The 17999-nt window shown below is 41.4% G+C and overlaps 1 protein-coding gene across 3 annotated transcripts in view; it reads right to left on the bottom strand.

Annotated features, from left to right (window-relative positions):
• Positions 1–17999, bottom strand: part of parga (poly (ADP-ribose) glycohydrolase a) — a 33182-nt gene that overhangs the window by 9912 nt on the left and 5271 nt on the right. For all 3 annotated transcript variants that reach the window (XM_061838023.1, XM_061838021.1, XM_061838024.1), the window contains 7 exons: positions 16755–16829; positions 12289–12381; positions 9863–10017; positions 6126–6205; positions 5961–6021; positions 5727–5802; positions 3166–3313 (listed from right to left, as the gene is read on the bottom strand). In XM_061838023.1, the coding sequence (XP_061694007.1) occupies positions 3166–3313; positions 5727–5802; positions 5961–6021; positions 6126–6205; positions 9863–10017; positions 12289–12381; positions 16755–16829 (688 nt within the window). The remainder of the gene's footprint in view (positions 1–3165; positions 3314–5726; positions 5803–5960; positions 6022–6125; positions 6206–9862; positions 10018–12288; positions 12382–16754; positions 16830–17999) is intronic.

Raw genomic sequence — 17999 nt, 5'->3', positions numbered from 1 at the left:
TGACGTCGTCTGCGTTTCTTAAATCAGTCTCTATGCTCTCCGCATGCAAAATGTCGACGTGGATCGGATCGCCATCGATAAAAGCTCCTCATGTAAGACCTAATCGGCTTTGGGGTTTAAAATAAAACCGTTCCAGCCGTAACGGGAAGAAATGGTTCAAAGGGAAGACGTCACCAAAGCGCCCCTTCAACGTGAACGCTGACTTTGAAACGGGACTTCAAAACTGTCCATTGCGGTCATAACATAAAAATGAACAAATTCTGTTGACTGTTGATTTCATTTTAGGAAATCTTGTCAAAAGTCCATTCCTGTCACATGCACTTTAGAGGTTTTCATCAGCGAGACAACAACAGATGACACAAAACACCAATTTAAGAGTTCTAAATGAATGATTAGGCATTTTTGTCAATTTCCCAGGGGATAATAAATGCTTCATTAATAATTGGGCTGGGTGACTTCATTGTTTACTTTGTGTATATTTGTCTGATTTTAACCCATTTTGGGACATCATGATTTTCACACATTATATTCTTCTGTATATCAAAATATTTAAACTTTTTTAACCTAAAGCCATAATTTGGTATGGGGAGAGGATAACTCATGGGTCAAAGTTCGCACGGAGTTATTTCCCTTTCCTTCCTTCCTGACCCGACCGACATGGCTGCCTCAAGTACGCACGCAGCGTTTTCCAAGAGAAGAAAGGGAGAAATGTCAAGTTTGTCTTCAAAATGCTAATCCATCAGTATTATTCGTGCGTAAGTATCGTTCTAGAATAAGAATTCATTAATAAACATATCTATAGTATGTAGCAATTCACAAAACAGATAACATACCCGGTGCCCCCGAGAGGGGTCATTTTTTTTTTTTTTGCCTTTTGTTTTATGCTTTAGACGAAAAAGAAGTCTTATTTCCTCGATTGTGGCCTGTTAGGAGACTTTTATCTCAATAAGGCAAAAAAAAAAAAAATCAAATCAATCGCATTGACCATTGCCAAAGGCACGATGCCCATTAATTGTATATGTTGGCAAAAACAATAATTTATCATCTGTACCTTTTCGTGAATGTTCTTCCAAGCGACAGAATTTTGCTAAAGTTGCTTCGCCAACTTGTAAAATTGCAAAAAAAAAGATCACGAGAGCGCCGGGGTGGGTGCGGTGTTCAACAACAGACATTCAGAACTCATGAAATTCATTTTAAGGCTCCTTTTTTTTTTTTTTTTTTTTTTTTTTTTAACACATAAACTATGACTGCAAGATGAAGATTTCATACTGGTCGCTGGAGATTTCTCCTCCTCGTCTTTCTCATTTACTTCACCCAACATGTACAATCAAAGGGGATAATACTCCACCCGCCTGTATACTGGATGACAATTCAAAGGGAGCTCTTATAAAATTGCATGATAAAAACACGTTTTATGTAGTTATTTACGATTTTATTTATGGCCTTGTGTTTTATGTGCAGGACTTTGTTCCAGCCGCAGTCCTTCTTAAAGTGCTGCATAAATTGAGGTCTGCGGTACTTCGAGTCTCTTCGAATTTGCATTTAACCTTCCTTACAAACGGAAAAAGTTGAGTTACTTAAAATCGCCGCGCTCTCATTTCTTCACCATTGATTTTATTTCAAACCCTCGGCATCAAAATGCACCTTGTGAGAAGTTTTCCGATGAAAAAGTGGCCCGCGGTGGGAGGCACGGCGTGAAACAACAACCGCGCTGGGATTAAAAAACAGTTTCTACAGAACATTTTTCATCTTGAAGACCCCGTTAAAGATCCACTCAGACCAAAGATGTATTCAAGGGACTTCAACTTCACATCCTTCTCCTTTATCAACAGACGCGCGCCGCCGGCCCTCCCCGGATCACCTCGATGTCATTTGTGCCGGAAACCGTCCCCCCCCCGTCCCTCCTTATAGCATCCTGCCCGAAAGGTTCCCATCACCAGATTACATCGCGGCCTTCGTCTACCTTCCGATCAGACGACGCCCCCGTTGAGGACTACCGATAGATGCCGACGTGTCGTCAGAAACGAACGGGAATGCTCGCCGTTAGCGAGGAATGTCGAAAGCGGACGGAGGCGAACAAACAAAATGAAGAAAAGACTGCATGCGTGCAAAGAACATTGCGCAAGGTTTTAATGAATCTATGGCGTAACTGGCCCATTCCATTAGTGGAGCGATGACCTTAGTGCAGTTATAAATTCCTTTCTGTCCAAATGTAATAAAGTTAAGTGGAGAGGAAGAGGAGGAGGAGGAGCGGGTGGTCTGAGGCTCGGAGGATCGTGACTAACAACTGAAGGTGACTCGGAAAAGAGATGAATGTACGAGAGCAGACAGGGCGGCGCCATTGCGTCGCCCTGTCTGCGGCGCTTAAGGAGACAAAAGTCGATTTTTTACATTGACGCCACAGAATGAAGCGGTTTGTGCGCGTTTGGTGACGTCGCTGGAGCGAAGAAACGTTGCCTCTCTCGTCTACGACGGCACCGTTCCGTGGTAGCCGACACAAATATTCATCACAAGGGTCGCATCTATTAATAACGCACTGTAATACCTCGTTTTCAGTTGTGGAAATGTGTGTACTGTGTGCGAAGGCAAGGGAGAGGCTGCCCTGGATGCGAGTACGAGGTTTTTAAGAGTTGGATTTTCTCGATTAGCAGAGGGATGGCGAGGATGTGGAGGAGAAAAGGCGCGTCCTCTTCAAACACAATCAAAAAATGTTTTGTTGTAAAACAACAAGGAAATGTCATTTTGTTTTGATTTTTTTGTTGTTGTTGTCATGGTCCAACAACCCAGCGGTGTCAAACTCATTTGTTGTCGCAAGCCACATTGTTGTTACGGTTCCCCTCAAAGGGACCTTATGGCTGTGAAACGATAAAAATCTTTAACTGCCTCATCGTATTTACACATGAAATTTATGAACTATTTTTGGAATCAGAAATCAAGGGTAATGGGTTTTTCCAACTGTTGGTATTTGGTAACACAAAAATGCTTGTAATGTCTCAACGTTATCATTTATGGTATGACAATTAGAAATTTGGTACCGATTTGAACTCCGCGGGCCACGTAAAATCAGACGGCGGGCCGGATCTGGCCCCCGGGCCTTGAGTTTGACACCAGCGGCCTAAGCGGGGGATAAACTCCAATCAATCAATCAATCAATCAAATCCAGACCTGTAATGATGAGGCATTCGTTGTGTTCCAAAGCTTCAGTGAAAAGGCGGGAGACGATGAGCTCGGGGTTGATGATGAACCTAATCTCCTCCTGGACCAGGCCGTGGCCCGTGACGCCGCCGCCCACGAATCGGTTTGCAAAGTCCACCTTTGTAAAGAAAGAGAGCGTTTTTATCGCTACGAGTTACAGTTCCAACAGCATTTCTTCTCCTTACATTAATAAGAAAAAAAAAAAAAAATGTGGTTGGAGTTAACGGTAAGATTTGACTTCCAGTTGTGCAGATAAATGAGTCAATTAGTATGTCCTTATTTCCTGCCACCCACTGCGCTCATTTAATACAGATAAAGATCACATGCTTGCTTCCTGTTTTCGGAATAATCAAATGAGGAAGCAAAATCCAGCCAGTTGGATCTATAAGAACTCACGCCACGCAAACGAATGGTGAACACAGCACAGACGCTACTTTGTAACCTACACAATCCGTACGTACAGTACGTTGCAACTTCGGAATGAACTGCACTTCTGCGTCGAGGCTTTGAGAGATATTTTGTGACCCTTTCCAGATTTGTGCAAGTTTACAGTTGTCGATGGTTGGTCGGTGTTCTCAGGGGTCTTTTGTTTGAAGAATGGTTCACGTCGGGCACCGCTTAAACCAGGTGTGCGCTTTTTATGGACCAGTACAGCTTTAACTAACACTTTCAATCTCATCACATCGTCAGGTCTCTCGGCTTGTGTTAGAATTATTGGTTTATCGTGCATTTGTTTCTATTATTCTTTCCCTGAATCATTCTCTTTGCGAGCAGCGTGCATGACCTAGATTGTGACCCAGCGACACCCGTAAGGCGATGCCCCCCACCCCCGTCTAACCTTAAACAGATACACCCAAACACCACAAACATGTCTTAAAAGAATGCCCTGCTAATCTCTAGTGGGTTGATCGGGACACTGTTGCAGCCTTGAAGAAATATTTATCTTGGTGTACATGTTGGTGTAGCCATCTGTTTCACCATTTCTGCCGTAATTCCCGTCCTACAGAGTGCACCTGGTTATAAGCCTCACCCAGTACTTTTGCAAAGGAAATACCATTTGGTACATACGTATGCCGCAGCTGTGTAAAAGCCGCAAGTCCCCAGATTGAAACAAGATATTTACAAAGAAAGACGGTACACAAGAGTTTAATGGTAGCGCCACGCTAAAACTAACGCGAGTGCGCGCTAACACCGGCACTGCGCTAACAGGGCCAGTTAAAAAAAAAAAAAAAAAAAAAAAAAAATACATACTGGTAAAAATCACTGAGACATGCCAGTAACACGCTAGTGCAGCGCTAACAGGGCCGGACCGGTAAAAGTCATTTCCTCGGCACATATATTCCGCTGATCTCACTCTCAGCTTTTCCGCATGAGTGCCTCTTGCGGCCGTTAGAAAAAAAAAAAACCGCACAAATTAGCCGCATCATTTCATGAACCGCAGGGTTGAAAGCGGGTGAAAAAAGTTGCGGCTTATAGGCCGGAAATTACGGTACTTAGTGAATTTATAACCATGGAAACGTTTTGAGCTGAGAAAGCAATAAAAAGAGGCACAACGGTGAGGCTGACTCGGAACGTGGTTCGGGGGTGCAGCTGGTCAGCCAAACCCGTTTTCCTCATGAGAAAAATCAAAGATCTCGTCTTGTCTCTCATTTGCGTATTAATCCGGCAGTTAGGTGGTGAACCTGACAGTTTGTCCGACTCAGCATTTGCAGAAGTCATTCGCCAAGTGAAGTGTGTGAAAAGATCAAAGTGGGATATTTATGTTGGAGCGTATTCGTTTTTTGCTGTGTCTTTAAGATGAAAGATTCCAAATTTAAGCTAAGCTAACAGGCTCACATACTTTGTCCTTTGTATTTTTTTTTAGTTCATGCCCCGTCACGCCGACGCATTGGCAGCAGAAGCACAAGACGGTGCATTTTCATCCAAATGCTGCTCTTTAAACACGTCAGTCAGCGCGAGGGTCCCGCTCACTGGCCCGGAGCCGCGTCGTTCCGTGTGTGACAGCGAGAGCGTTTTTATGTGTATGGTTTTGAACCGGTTCTCCTCACCTCGTTCAACCTCAGCTTCGCTCGCCTCTCCCTTCAATCTCAACCCCCCCCCCGACTGAATGACAGCAGATTCTGCCCAATCAAAAGCTCAACACGCTGCAGAGGTCGGCGTCAATCCATCCGCAGGACTCCTGGCCCCCGGGCTGGGTCGGCCACACTGAGGTTCCTCACTGTCGTCAAGACCCCCCCCCCCCACCAATGGGCCTCCGTTTTCCCCCCCAACCAAGTGTCCTCGCTATCCCCCTCCCTCATACTTCTCTGAGCTACTCATGTGGATATTTCAGCTGTCAGGCAAAAATTTAATACGCACTTGTCGTGCCGAGACCAATGAGAGGCGTGAAAGAAGGTTGAATAGACTCCAACAGATGCAGTGAACACAGAACCGAATTTTGAGTTTCAAATGCTATTGGACATCGATTAGTGTTTTCTTTTGACAAACTTTCAATAAGTACGTAGACTTGACATTATAAATGAATTTCATACCTGCAGCATACCGTAACCATCATCCTCAATTGTTCCCTCACAAGTGATATGTAAGCGCGTCAGCTCAGTCTGGCAGCTTGAAAAAGAAAGACAAAAAAAAATTAAAAAAAAGATAATTCAGTTCTGCTCTTTTGCCAAGGAGTAATTTGTAAATGAATAATAAACAAATTAATTCATGAAATAAGTTGGAATACATTTGTTTTTGAATCAAGAATAAGTAAAAAAAAGTAATACTTCTCCCAGGTCGGAAGTGCGTTCATTGTTTGTCTTGTGAACGTCACAAGGCCCTTTGGTCCTAAAACGCGACAAAAATCAACACGTTGATTCTATTTTTTTTTTTTAAATCCACATTTGGTAAACTGATGGTTGTGGGAGTGTATTTTTCTAATGCTTGCTTACTGGTCTGTGAAACCCTCCTAAAGTAGCAGATGAGGGTTTTTAACTTCTCGATTTTTCGCGGCGAGGAGCCTTCAAATAACCTGCAAGAGGAAGCAGACGAAGGAAACAAATGAAAAATTTGTCATATCTTGACAGGGCTGAAAAAAAAATATGTTTGGATTCACAGCAGAGCCACACCCCTCCCTTGTTTCTGACATTCCAATAACTTTTAAGTACAAACCCTATGGTTATTCATTTCATTAACATCGCTAAAAAAAATGAAATTCCTTTTCAATCTGCGGAAAACGGCAGCAGCAAAAGAGCGGCCTCCCGTGGTCCCTCTCCAACATATCCATCACTTCGCGGCGGACAAACCCCGACAGTCGTGCCAAAAAAGCAATCAGCAGATTGCTTGCCGCTTTGCCCGTCCAAGACGCAGCGTCGCTGTAGCCAATAAGCAAAGTGACGGCCACTCCCTCAATTACCGGGGTGGGGGTTGCTTGGGCCCGTTTTAGACTGCACCGCTTGTCTTGTCTCATCGTTTCACAAACTTGGTTGTACAGTATCCCTGAAAGTGAAGCGAGGCCTCGGGTATCTGCAAGCGAGCGACAGAAGGACCCTGTGACTGGAATAGATGTTGACGTTATTTCACAGCCCTCGTCAATTATCAGCCTCGCGCTAAGATCTGATGCGTAGGGAGGAAAGATTCTTTTAGAGGAGGATAAAAGGTCCCCGCATAGGAAGTCTGTTCAAGTCATAAAATACTATAACCAAAACCTCTCGGGGCAGCTAATAAGCCTCAACTATACTAGTATTGGAACCACAACTTACCTTACTGTTGAGATTTATGAACAATGCTTCCCATTAAAAAAAAAAAAAAAAAAAAAAAAAAAAGATGTATAAATGTCACTTAGTCCAGGGGTGTCAAACTCATTTTTGTCGTGGGCCACATTGTAGTTACGGTTTCCCTCAGAGGGGCGTTATGACCGTAAAAACCCTTAAATCGCCTCATCGTATTTACACGTGAAATTTATGAACTTGTACTACTACTTTGGTAATCCAAAAATGCTTGCAGTATCTCCGTGTTATTATTTATGATATGACAATTTTAAATTTCTGTGCGGAATTCTAACAAGAATCATGGGAGTTGACACACGTGATTCCCCATCGCGGGCCACATAAAAATCATGCAGCGGGCCGGATCTGGCCTCCGGGCCTTGTGTTTCACACCTGTGATTGAGTTATTACAAAATAGAAGAGAATAAAAAACCCAATGTCTTTGTATTTAATATACAATCTGTTATTTGTTAAAAACTGACTCTTTGCTGTTTGTGCTCAACCCAAAGCTCTGTCAAATACAAAAGTATTGTTTCGCTGCCACCTCGTGGCATCTTGGTGCCGAAGAACTATCTTGGAGTGAGGGGAGGAAATTCATTTCGAGGGGCCATTTGGTCTAATAGAAATCTTTGCCACCATTTTGGGGTATCTTTTGATCAACAGCCATTTTCAAAGTGTGGTACGAGTACCACACCCTTAGTAGTATGAGGACTCTCTCGCAGAAGATTAAAGATGGGATTGAATACAACATTTAATATTTAAAACACGAAATACAAAATCATATTACAAATAAGCTTGTCACTACGCAATAGAGAAAAGATACAATTCTTTTTAAATCCAGTGTGGTACTTTTTTCCCCCATTTGTTTTTTTTTGAAAGTACAGTAATTGTGTTTTAAAACCTCAGCTCCTGTACCGTCTATTGTTGGCTATCACAGTGTTACATGGAGAACTAAATATTTTTGGAGATAACACTTGCAAAATGTTTGCAAACAGCACCTAAGATGAATATAAAAACCCTTTCCGCGTTGCCATCATTACTTGCAGATTTTAGCTCTCAGCGACAAACCCTTGCGGTATATACATCATATGGGAAACTGTTGACAAAATGCAAAAATAGTCCAACAATAGTAATTTATACAGTAAATAAAAACATTGGCTTTTTGTGACCCAAAACACCCATAAAAAGCGAAATAAAATCACAAACACATTCCCAAAATTGCCTTCATACTCTGAACTGAGAGGTCTGACACCTGTTTTGGACGTCGAGGCAAATTTTTCCTGTGACTTTTTGTCAAATTGTGGAATTTTAGGTTTCCATCGTGTCTGAGATGTCACTTAACAGCAGGATGGAACGTTTCATGTTTGTCAGACATGCAGACCGGATGTTAGTAACCGTGTTACTAACGAAGAGACGGCTCCTCAAAGACGCGAGGGGAAATTGAGTTGAAGCGAAACCTGCTCTATGTCCAGTATGTAAGTCGCTGACTGTAAATACAGTATAATAAGACAGGGGATATTCAAATGTGATTATAACAACCATAACTACCAAGCACCCCCTTCCCAACATAATCATGTCTTGAGACATTCTTGCTTGTGTATAATATATCATATTACTGACATTTAAAAAAAAAAAAAAAAAAAAAAAACACCCCATCTATTTTTTTAAAACTTCAAAATAAAAACCAAATACGAGTGCACCTTCAAAATAATTTCCATCCAGTTACACTTTCCAGATGCCGTAATGACCAGAGACTCTGGACTCCCACACAAGTATCGAGACCGACGCTTGAGGTTAAACGGGGACCCGCAGTCCTTTTCCCCCAAACTATGCACAACTTAGAAAACTGAAGGGGAGGCTGCTGAAATAAGAGCAGATGTTATTTGTCACTGTGGGGTAATATTAAACATAGTTGTGAAATGAATACCAGAGGACGCTTTTATTAAGACGTTAGTGCCCCCTTTTGGAAATTAGATCGCTCTCTGTAAATAGTCTGTAGCGGCACCTTGACTGACAATTTAAAAATGTTCCCCGACGACACTCGTAACTGGAATGATTTGTGTCACAAAATCAACTTTCCCCATTGAAATGAATCAAAACGGCATTAATCTGTTCCGGTCCCGCCAAAATTTCCAATGTGTTTTTGAATGAAAGAAATACCCGTAGCACGCTACAGTATTGTACTTCATTGAAACATACACTAATGACATTATTGTATGAAATGTAAACAATTTAAATGGTTTTGAATAATGATTGCTTGCTTTAATTCAGTTGAGATTATGCTGCTCCTCCTGGTGTGTGTGTGTTTTAGCCACACGTGGGCAGTATAATATAAACATCTATAATACAGTCATTAATGTTATATACGGCATCTGTATGTGTCAATGCACCCTTTATGTTCAAATATCCTTTTTTTTTTTTAAAAGGGTTATAACTACCCCAAGTTAGATGCTAGTTTTGTTAGCCCATTTGTGGGATTTCCCATTATTTGTTAGCATTATGCTAGTGGTCTTTCTACAAACAAAGTGGTTTGGTTATATTCCCAATGTGTAATTTGCGGTTTTATGTTTAGCTTTAAGGTAATTTTTTACCGGTCGTAGCAATAAACATAACAGTTTTCTCAACTTTCACACTTTGCAGTGAAATTTGCTGCTGTCATGTAGCAGTGGAGTGCGTGAAGCTCACCGGTACGTCACAGCAAAATTGATTAACTCATGAACACATTAAGCGTTTTTTTAAACTTTAACCTATTCAAAGTCTAATAAATACGAAGCAGAAAATGATCACATTAATCCCAAATACAGAAAAGAGTATGTCAGAATTAAAAAGACCTTCTCATCGTCCTACTTTAAAGGCTCACGAGGGGATTCGGCGAAGAATTCGAGGGATACGCTCGGCTTTGTGCAAAATGCCTCCGTCACCTGTAGAAGTTGATCTCGGGGTAGTTGCAGTACTCCGATTTGCGGGAGTTGCGCCGCGGGAACGTGCAGAAGAAGGCGTTTGCCAGCAGGCAGGCAATCTGCTCCTGAGACATCGTCAGGGAATGGTTCATCCGTGACTTCAGCAGGGGGATTGGCTGGGGAAGGCACAAAAAAGGGAGACTGTGAGGATTATGACCACGTAAAACATAAAAAGTGTGAAGTGTGTGATAACGTGGGTAATACAACTAACTGGGGTAGAGAATTACAGTGCCTTGTGAAAGTATTCGCCCCCCCCCCCTTGAAACTTTTCAACCTTTCTTCACATTTCAGGCTCCAAACATAAAGATATAATTTTTTTTTTTCTGTCAAGAATCAACAACAAGTTGGACACAATCGTGAAGTGGAACAAAATTTATTGTATATTTTAAACTTTTTTTAACAAATAAAAACCTCAAAAGTGGGGCATGCGATATTATCCAGCCCCCTTGCATTAATAATTTGTAGCGCCACCTTTTGCTGCAATTAGGCTATCTCGGACATGGCTGGTGTGTTCCTCGGTCTTCATGATGGTCTCTGCACTTTAAACAGAACCCCGAGACTATCACAGAGCAGGTGCATCTATACGGAGACTTGATGACACACAGGCAGGTTCTATTTATCATCATCAGTCAACATCGGATCATTCCGAGATCCTCACTGAACTTCTGGAATGAGTTTGCTGCACTGAAAGTAATGGGGCCGAATAATGTTGAATCTGAATGTTGCGGAGCACCGCAAAATTTCAATGACGTTGTTATGAGCCACTTCAGGAAGGTGCTCAAAAGATGGCAGAAACAAACATTAGATTCGCTCTTTGTTGAAAAAGGGGCAAGTCACCCCCGCCAAAGACATTTGAAACTGTTGTTTTGCATTGCAAAAAAAAAAAAATGCTTAAAAAACTTTTTTTTTCAGGCTTGGAACGCATTATTTCATTTTCCATTCATTGGAATGGGAAAACGCGCTTTGGTTTTCAAACGTTTTGTTTTTCCAACCAGCCTTCTGGAACTGATTGTGTTCGAGAACCAAGGCACCACTGTATGTGTGTGTGTGTGTGTGTATATTATATATATATATATATATATATATATATATATATATATATAAAGGGGCCGAATAATACTACGATATAATGTTGAATCTGAATGTTGCAGAGCACCGCAAAATTTCAATGACGTTGTTATGAGCTACTTCAGGAAGGTGCTCAAAAGGTGGCAGGAACAAACATTACATTCACTCTTTGTGGAAAAAGGGGTGAGTCACCCCCACCAAAGACATTTGAAACTGTTGTTTTGCATTGCTTTTTTTGTTTTGTTTTGTTTCATTTGAATCTGTTGTTTTGCATTGCTAAAAAAATGCTTAAAAAAAAGTTTGTTTTAGGCTTGGAACACATTATTGCATTTTCCATTCATTGTAATGGGAAAATGTGCTTTGGTTTTCGAACGGATTGTGTTCGAGAACCAAGGCACCACTGTAACTTGGTTGATTAGAGATAAAGAGCCTCCCAAGGCCGCACGAGTTATCAGATCAATACAAGCTCCAATAACACGAGGCTGAACATCTGGCCCGAGGCTTTCTCGTGCACTACAAAGCAGAGACAGAGAGAAACTGGATTAACAAAGAGTGGGAAAAGGGGGGGTTCGTTCCTGTGGTGAAGTGCAGGTGAAATTCCTACAGAATGTGAGATTACATATTTCAACTTTGATTTCCATCAGTAACAGAAAAAAACTCTTGCCTCGATTAAAACAGGGCAGAATGTCTGGAATAGCATTGCGCAATTCCCACATGATAAAGCGGTCCATTGCCCATTTTTAATTGGTTCTGTGACCAAGACCGGACCTCAAAATTTCCCAAATGAAATAAACGTGAATCATTTTCTGCCTGTAGAATTGTTCAAAAATAGATTTTCATTCAATATAATGTATTAATAATATATAATTTGATCTGATCTCCACTGAAGATCAAGTTGGTGATTTGACAGTATTTGTTCCTCTATTACACGGGTGTCAAACTCAAGGCCTGGGGGAGAAATCTGTCCCGCTACTTTATTTTATGTGGCCCGCGAAGGCAAATTGTCTGTATCAAAATCAATGATTCTTGTGAAAATATGTCCCAACATTTCAAATTGTCATACATCATTAATGATAACGCCGAGATATTATAAGCATTTTTGTGTTACCAGACGTGAACAATGGTTGAAAAACCCATCGCGCTCGATTGCTGATTCCAAAACTAGTTCATGAATTTCACGTGTAATAAATAGGATGAGGCGAATCAGGATTTCTATAGTTTCCCTCTGAGGGAAATCGTAGCTACAATGTGGCCCGCGACAAAAACGAGTTCGACACCCCTGCCTGTTAAAGTCGCAAGTACAACACTGTCGTACGTACCATCGTGCAGAGGCGTGGCGCACTGAGTGCCAGCTTGACCATGGCAGGCAGCACGACCTCGTAAAGGTGCTGAACCTCGCAATGCTCCAGACACTGCGGGATGAAAGAGGTTCAGGTCGTTAAATGGAATTTTTCTTTGAACACGACCTGTTGCGCATTTCAGCGTTAGCTTGCATGACATTTTTATATTCATATAGTATGAAGAAAATAAGCACAAATCACTTACTACTTACTGCATACATGAAATTCCTGGTCTGGCAAACAATGTTCATGTAGCTAATATACTTTGAACTTCATCAGATATGTTTCTATTACTGAATGAATCCTATTCCAATAAATGTAATTGCTTTTGAGCAATGTTGAAAGTACAAATCCTTCACTTTTTTGAAAAGAGATTTTTTTTTCTTTTAATCACCCAGGAAGAAACCACATAGTTGATGAAAAAAAAAAAAAAAATCATAGTTTGAAAAACAATCCTTGGTAACCACCAATGTTCCCTCTAATTTTTTCACGCGTCTGAGCAAACACACAAAGGCCGTGAGCGCCCCCTTTGACCACTGTGAGCAACATCAGACGTAGGCACTGTGGTCAATCAGTGGCATCCATTGAAGATACTGGCTCATTAAACGGATCAGATTACATTCCCATCAGAACATTTTGAACAACCATTTTGTATTTTTGCAAATTTACACTGAAAATGTCAACAATCAAAAAAATAAATCACAATAAAAATACATACCAAGCCAACTATTAACTGTAAATTATAAATTTGTTTCTTTTTTTTCCACAATGACATCCCCGCCTGTTTTTCCTCGCTGTAAAACTGTATCATTGCTTGCAGAATATCTTTCGCATGCACGTTGAAAGCTGATTGATGTTCCCAAACAGTTTTAAGGTTTAATGTTACGTTGCCGCCTATATTTAAAATACAGAATTAGCTTTTTGGGTAATGCATCGTCTGTGCTTTCATCCTGGATCAGGCTGTGCTGAGGTGGAATTTTAACATTATACACCATCTCATCCTGTACTTTCTACTTGGGCTTCAGACAGGACCTTTCACCATTTTTTCTTCTATTATTCACATACCCCGATGTTTGTAATTATGAGTGTGCCCCTTTAAAATGGAGGGTTGGGCGGTGTCAGGTAAGGTAAGAAGTAAAGTGTGTGGCCGAGCAACACCTCTTTGTTAGAGGCAGTGTGGTGTGGTGTTGTGTTCACTGCGCTGAATCTGTTTTCCTCTGCGCCGAGACTGTGCGACAAGTGCGCAAATGCGCAGTTGCGCAGCTTCGAGGGAACATTGGTAACGAGCCAATATAAGAGCAGGAAAAAGCTCAGTGGACAAAATGTCAATAACAATAACAGCAGTTTACGTTACAGGCCGACTTTAGAGATCCTGCGAAGTCAGTGAAGTAGTTCAGGTATCGGGAAGACTTTACAGTCATCCCTCACTTGATCAGTGAATTAAGAGCTACCAACCTAGACTTTGATGGGCTTTTGGAAATTAAAAAAAAAAAAAAATTCTGACGAGCTGCTAGAAATGTGAAAAGTCACGATGAGTACCAAACATTTCCTTTTAATGAGTTGTATTCCGCTCATGTTCCCCGGGTAGGAAGACCCCCAGGGTAGAAGTAACCCACTGAAGGAATAAGGGAGACGAAAGCCCACGTGTACGTCCGTCAACACGTCCGGGAGGAGTTCCACAAAATGGAACGGCCTCTCGGTGGGGCTGGGGGGAAGTCGCGGGCCCGCCACTGTAAAAGCGGGCCCACACTTCAGCCTCCAGCTTGCCTCAGCAATTCCCTCCAAAATAAACAACACTTACTCCGTCGTACGGCCAGAGTTACGGCGCCATCGCTTATGAGCGTATTGGCTTCAAATGTCACCGTCGTCAATCTCTCTCGCCTTCTTCCGTCAAGGTACGCGAGGCAGCTGATTAAATGGACCTTCTGGAGAAAATGCAAATGGCGTGCGGCAGGGTGGCTTCATTCGCAACGCCCGAGTTTCCAGCCGGCAATTTGTTCACGGAGCGTTTATGTGGCAGCGAGTCTTGACTAAACGCTGTCAGAAGTAACGAGCTGGCGGGCATCATAAAACGCTCTCGCGGGACTAATAGGTGGTAGGTTGGAGGATGTGGCGGCATGACGGTAAAAATATGATTTCCCCGCACAGTTATAGCAGCTGACCATAAACGGCTACGCTCGGGGGTTACAAGACCGGCGCTCACGATTACACTTGGATCATCTTTTTTGGTGCTGCTTGATAGGAAATCCATCCAGCCGTTTTCTTCGCCGCTCATCCTCACGAGAGTCGCGGGGAGCGCTGGAGCCTTTCCCAGCTGTCAACGGGCAAGAGGCGGGGTACACCCTAGACTGGTCGCCAGTCAATCGCAGGGCACAATCACACCTAGGGGCAATTTAAAGTGTCCAATTAATGTTGCGTGTTTTTGGGACGTGGCCGCATGATATCAAATCTGCTTGGTAAATCCAACCATCAATTTTTGCACTTGTCTTCGTGTTGTTTGTCCACAAGAAGAAAAAAAAAAGGGCAGAAAAAGCCAAATTTTCCAGATATTGCTGTAAACAATTCAAAACTCTTGACACTTTGAGAGTGCTCAACCAATATTGTGTTACAATCATGATTTCAATATGTAATTTCAAGTGCAGAATGGGACGGCCCGGTGGATCAGCTGGTAAAGCGTTGGCCTCACAGTTCTGAGGTCCCGGGTCCGATCCTGCCCCCCTTCTGTGTGGAGCTTGCATGTGAATGTTTTTTTAAATCTAGATTAAAAACTCTTCTTTTTTTCCCCTCATGCTTTTTAGAATATATCCATTTTATGATCATATTACCTGCACTATGTGGTTTTAATTGTCTTTTTTAAAAATATTTTGTCATTTTTATTGTTTTTAATGCCGTTTTAAATGTTTTCAGTTTTTGTTTTTAAATGGCTTTAATCATGTAAAGCACATTGAGTTACCTTGTGCACGAAATGTGCTATAAAAAATAAATTTGCCGCGCCCGCGTGGGTTTTCTCCGGGTGGGCACTCCGGTTTCCTCCCACATCCCAAAAACACGCAACATTAATTGGACACTCTCAATTGCCCCTAGGTGTGATCGTCTCTATGTGCCCTGCGGTTGGCTGGCGACCAGTTCAAGGCGTAGTGCCCGTTGACAGCTGGGATGGGCTCCAGGACTCCCTGCGACCCTCGTGAGGATAAGCGGCGAAGAAAAATGAATGGATAGAGCCAGGATGACGATGAAGTGTCAAATGCTTGACAATACGCAAATGTTCGCCGCGTGCTCCCCCGGGGCATGGGCTGTACTCATCCCTGGACCGCTTCCATCCTCCATCAGAAAGTGACAGCGTCAATTTCGTTCGGAAGGAGCGAAACGCGGCGACAATTTACAGACACATCCCGATTTGTATCGCTCTTTTCTTTTTTTCCATTCCATTAATTTATCTCGTCCTCTCCTACCGCCATGGGGGAGTGTCAATCGGGGGGAGCTGGAACACGGGTGCGTCTGGAAAATGATTCTGCCCAAATTAATAAACTGAATGCTGCAAACTGAACCAATCACAATTGGTGAAAACCTGCAATATTGCTCAGCTAAATTGATTAAAAAATTGTTGGTTTTTTTTGCCTAGAAAATACGACATATATTGCACTTTTAATTAAACTGAGAGCAATACATGTACTGTACTCAAAAAAGCAGTTTTGTGCGTTCACTTGTGATTTTATAGTTAAACCTTCACCCGTACGCTTTTTGCAAAATGTCTTAGCAGCATTTTTTTTTTTTTATGTAACACAAATGAAAATCCTCCCTTCCATTGGAACGAGGACAGTCAGTGGAAGGGCATCTTCTACTCTTGATGGGCTTACTTAGCATCTTTTTGGGGGGGGGGCTTTTAATTAAATTGGATGAAGTAATAAAGAAGCTCACACAGCCGATCGATCGCGCAAGCGCTGCCTCGCAAGGAGACATCAGTCCGTGGAGTAGAAATAATAATGAAAAAAAAAAAAAAAGAACATTTGAAATGATCTATATTTAGCAGCGGGCAAGTGTTTAAAAAAAATAAAAAAAATCAGAATGGATGTTGAAATGTATTCAATGCTGCTCAAAATTGCAGGTACTAACATTTCCTTGAGGATAACCAAACTTTAAATCACAGCAACTGTCCTGGAAACTATGACGAAAAAATGATTTGCATATTTGGTAGCTCGTAAAGCCTTTGTAATAGGCAAAGCCAATCAACGTTGCAATCAATGCATTTGCTAGTATTGATAATGTGACCAAATAGCAGTGCAGCTCTTCTTTAAAACATCAAAACATGAATTTGGGTTGAAACACATAGGATATTAAAGAAAAAAATGGCGGGAATTTTTTTTCTATGGTAATGATTTCCAGACCACTTCGTTCCACGTCACAAGGTACTACAGTACAGTACGTGTACTGCATGTGCAGCTCACCTCTGTGCAAAGAAGGTTGAGGGCGGTGAAGTCCCATTTCTTTGCGTGCGCTGTGTTGTATCTCAAGATGGCATCCTAATGAAAAGAAATCAGTTATGAATCATACACAAGCACACCGAATTGAGCAGAAGCTCTATTTCTATAGAACATGGTTCCCAAATAGTGTGCCGTGGGAAGTTATACAATTTTATGTAATTGCTAAAAAAAAAAAAAAAAAAAAACATTTCCAAGAAATAATGTATCTCTATTCGTCTATTTATGCCAGTGAGGAACAATGACAGACAGAACAAAAAAAAAAAATCCTCTTCTATTAGATGGCAGGAAGTATATACAGTAATTAATCGATCCATTTACTTTTGTTGGTGTGCCGTGGGATTTTTTCCAATGGTAAAATATGTGCCTTGGCTCTATAAAGGTTGGAAATCACTGTTTAGAATGCGCTGGAGTAAAAAAAAAAATTAAAAAAGGACCAGATGCAAATTGTAACGTGTTATTTTTGCAAACACTGCCACCCAGTGGATGACGGTGGCACTTGTGAAAAGGATGCCAGACATCGTGTGTGGGAAAATGATCATCACAATATGGTGGATCTCACCTGCTTTAACAATATAGAAAAACACATTTATACATTCAAGATATATTAAAACATAGTTTAAGGTAACTTGGTGAGAACGCAGCAATTGAAAATCAAGAAGGAGATTCCCCGACCCGAGTGCGCTGCTTTCTTTTATAAATTAAGACATAAAATAATACTGCACAGTATAGCGAAGTTTGGGTATGTAAGTGAGAAAATGAAAGATATGAATGCAAGTCGTGTGTACAGATGCATCGAAAATATATGGATACAATTAATAGTTTGATGATCATACTTCACCCCTCCCCCAAAAAATTGTCATCACAAGAAATTATAATGTAACATAAAGGTGTTTTTTATTCATAAGACTATCAATTAAAAATATGATTGTGCTTTCAAAAAATTGTGTATTTTTTTTCTCTTTTTTTTTTTTTTTTTTTTTGAGTCTTGGTGTTCCACAAAGGTTAACTCGAGACAATAGATTCATCGTGTTTGTTGTTTCTCACGTTTTACATAACTGTTCGAAACAAGATTTACTCCCGGTACACTCAAAAAGATATTCCCGCTCTGAAAGGACATTTTTACCTGCTACAGACCCTAATTACACATTCCAGAACCCATAAAACATGACTTTTACATTTTGAATGGAACAATGGAAATAAATGGACCTT

Source organism: Syngnathoides biaculeatus, chromosome 12 (genome assembly GCF_019802595.1).
Source record: "Syngnathoides biaculeatus isolate LvHL_M chromosome 12, ASM1980259v1, whole genome shotgun sequence".
NCBI lineage: Eukaryota > Metazoa > Chordata > Actinopteri > Syngnathiformes > Syngnathidae > Syngnathoides > Syngnathoides biaculeatus.
The sequence above is the reverse complement of the archived record's forward strand: the minus strand, read 5'-3'. Positions and strand labels throughout refer to the sequence as shown.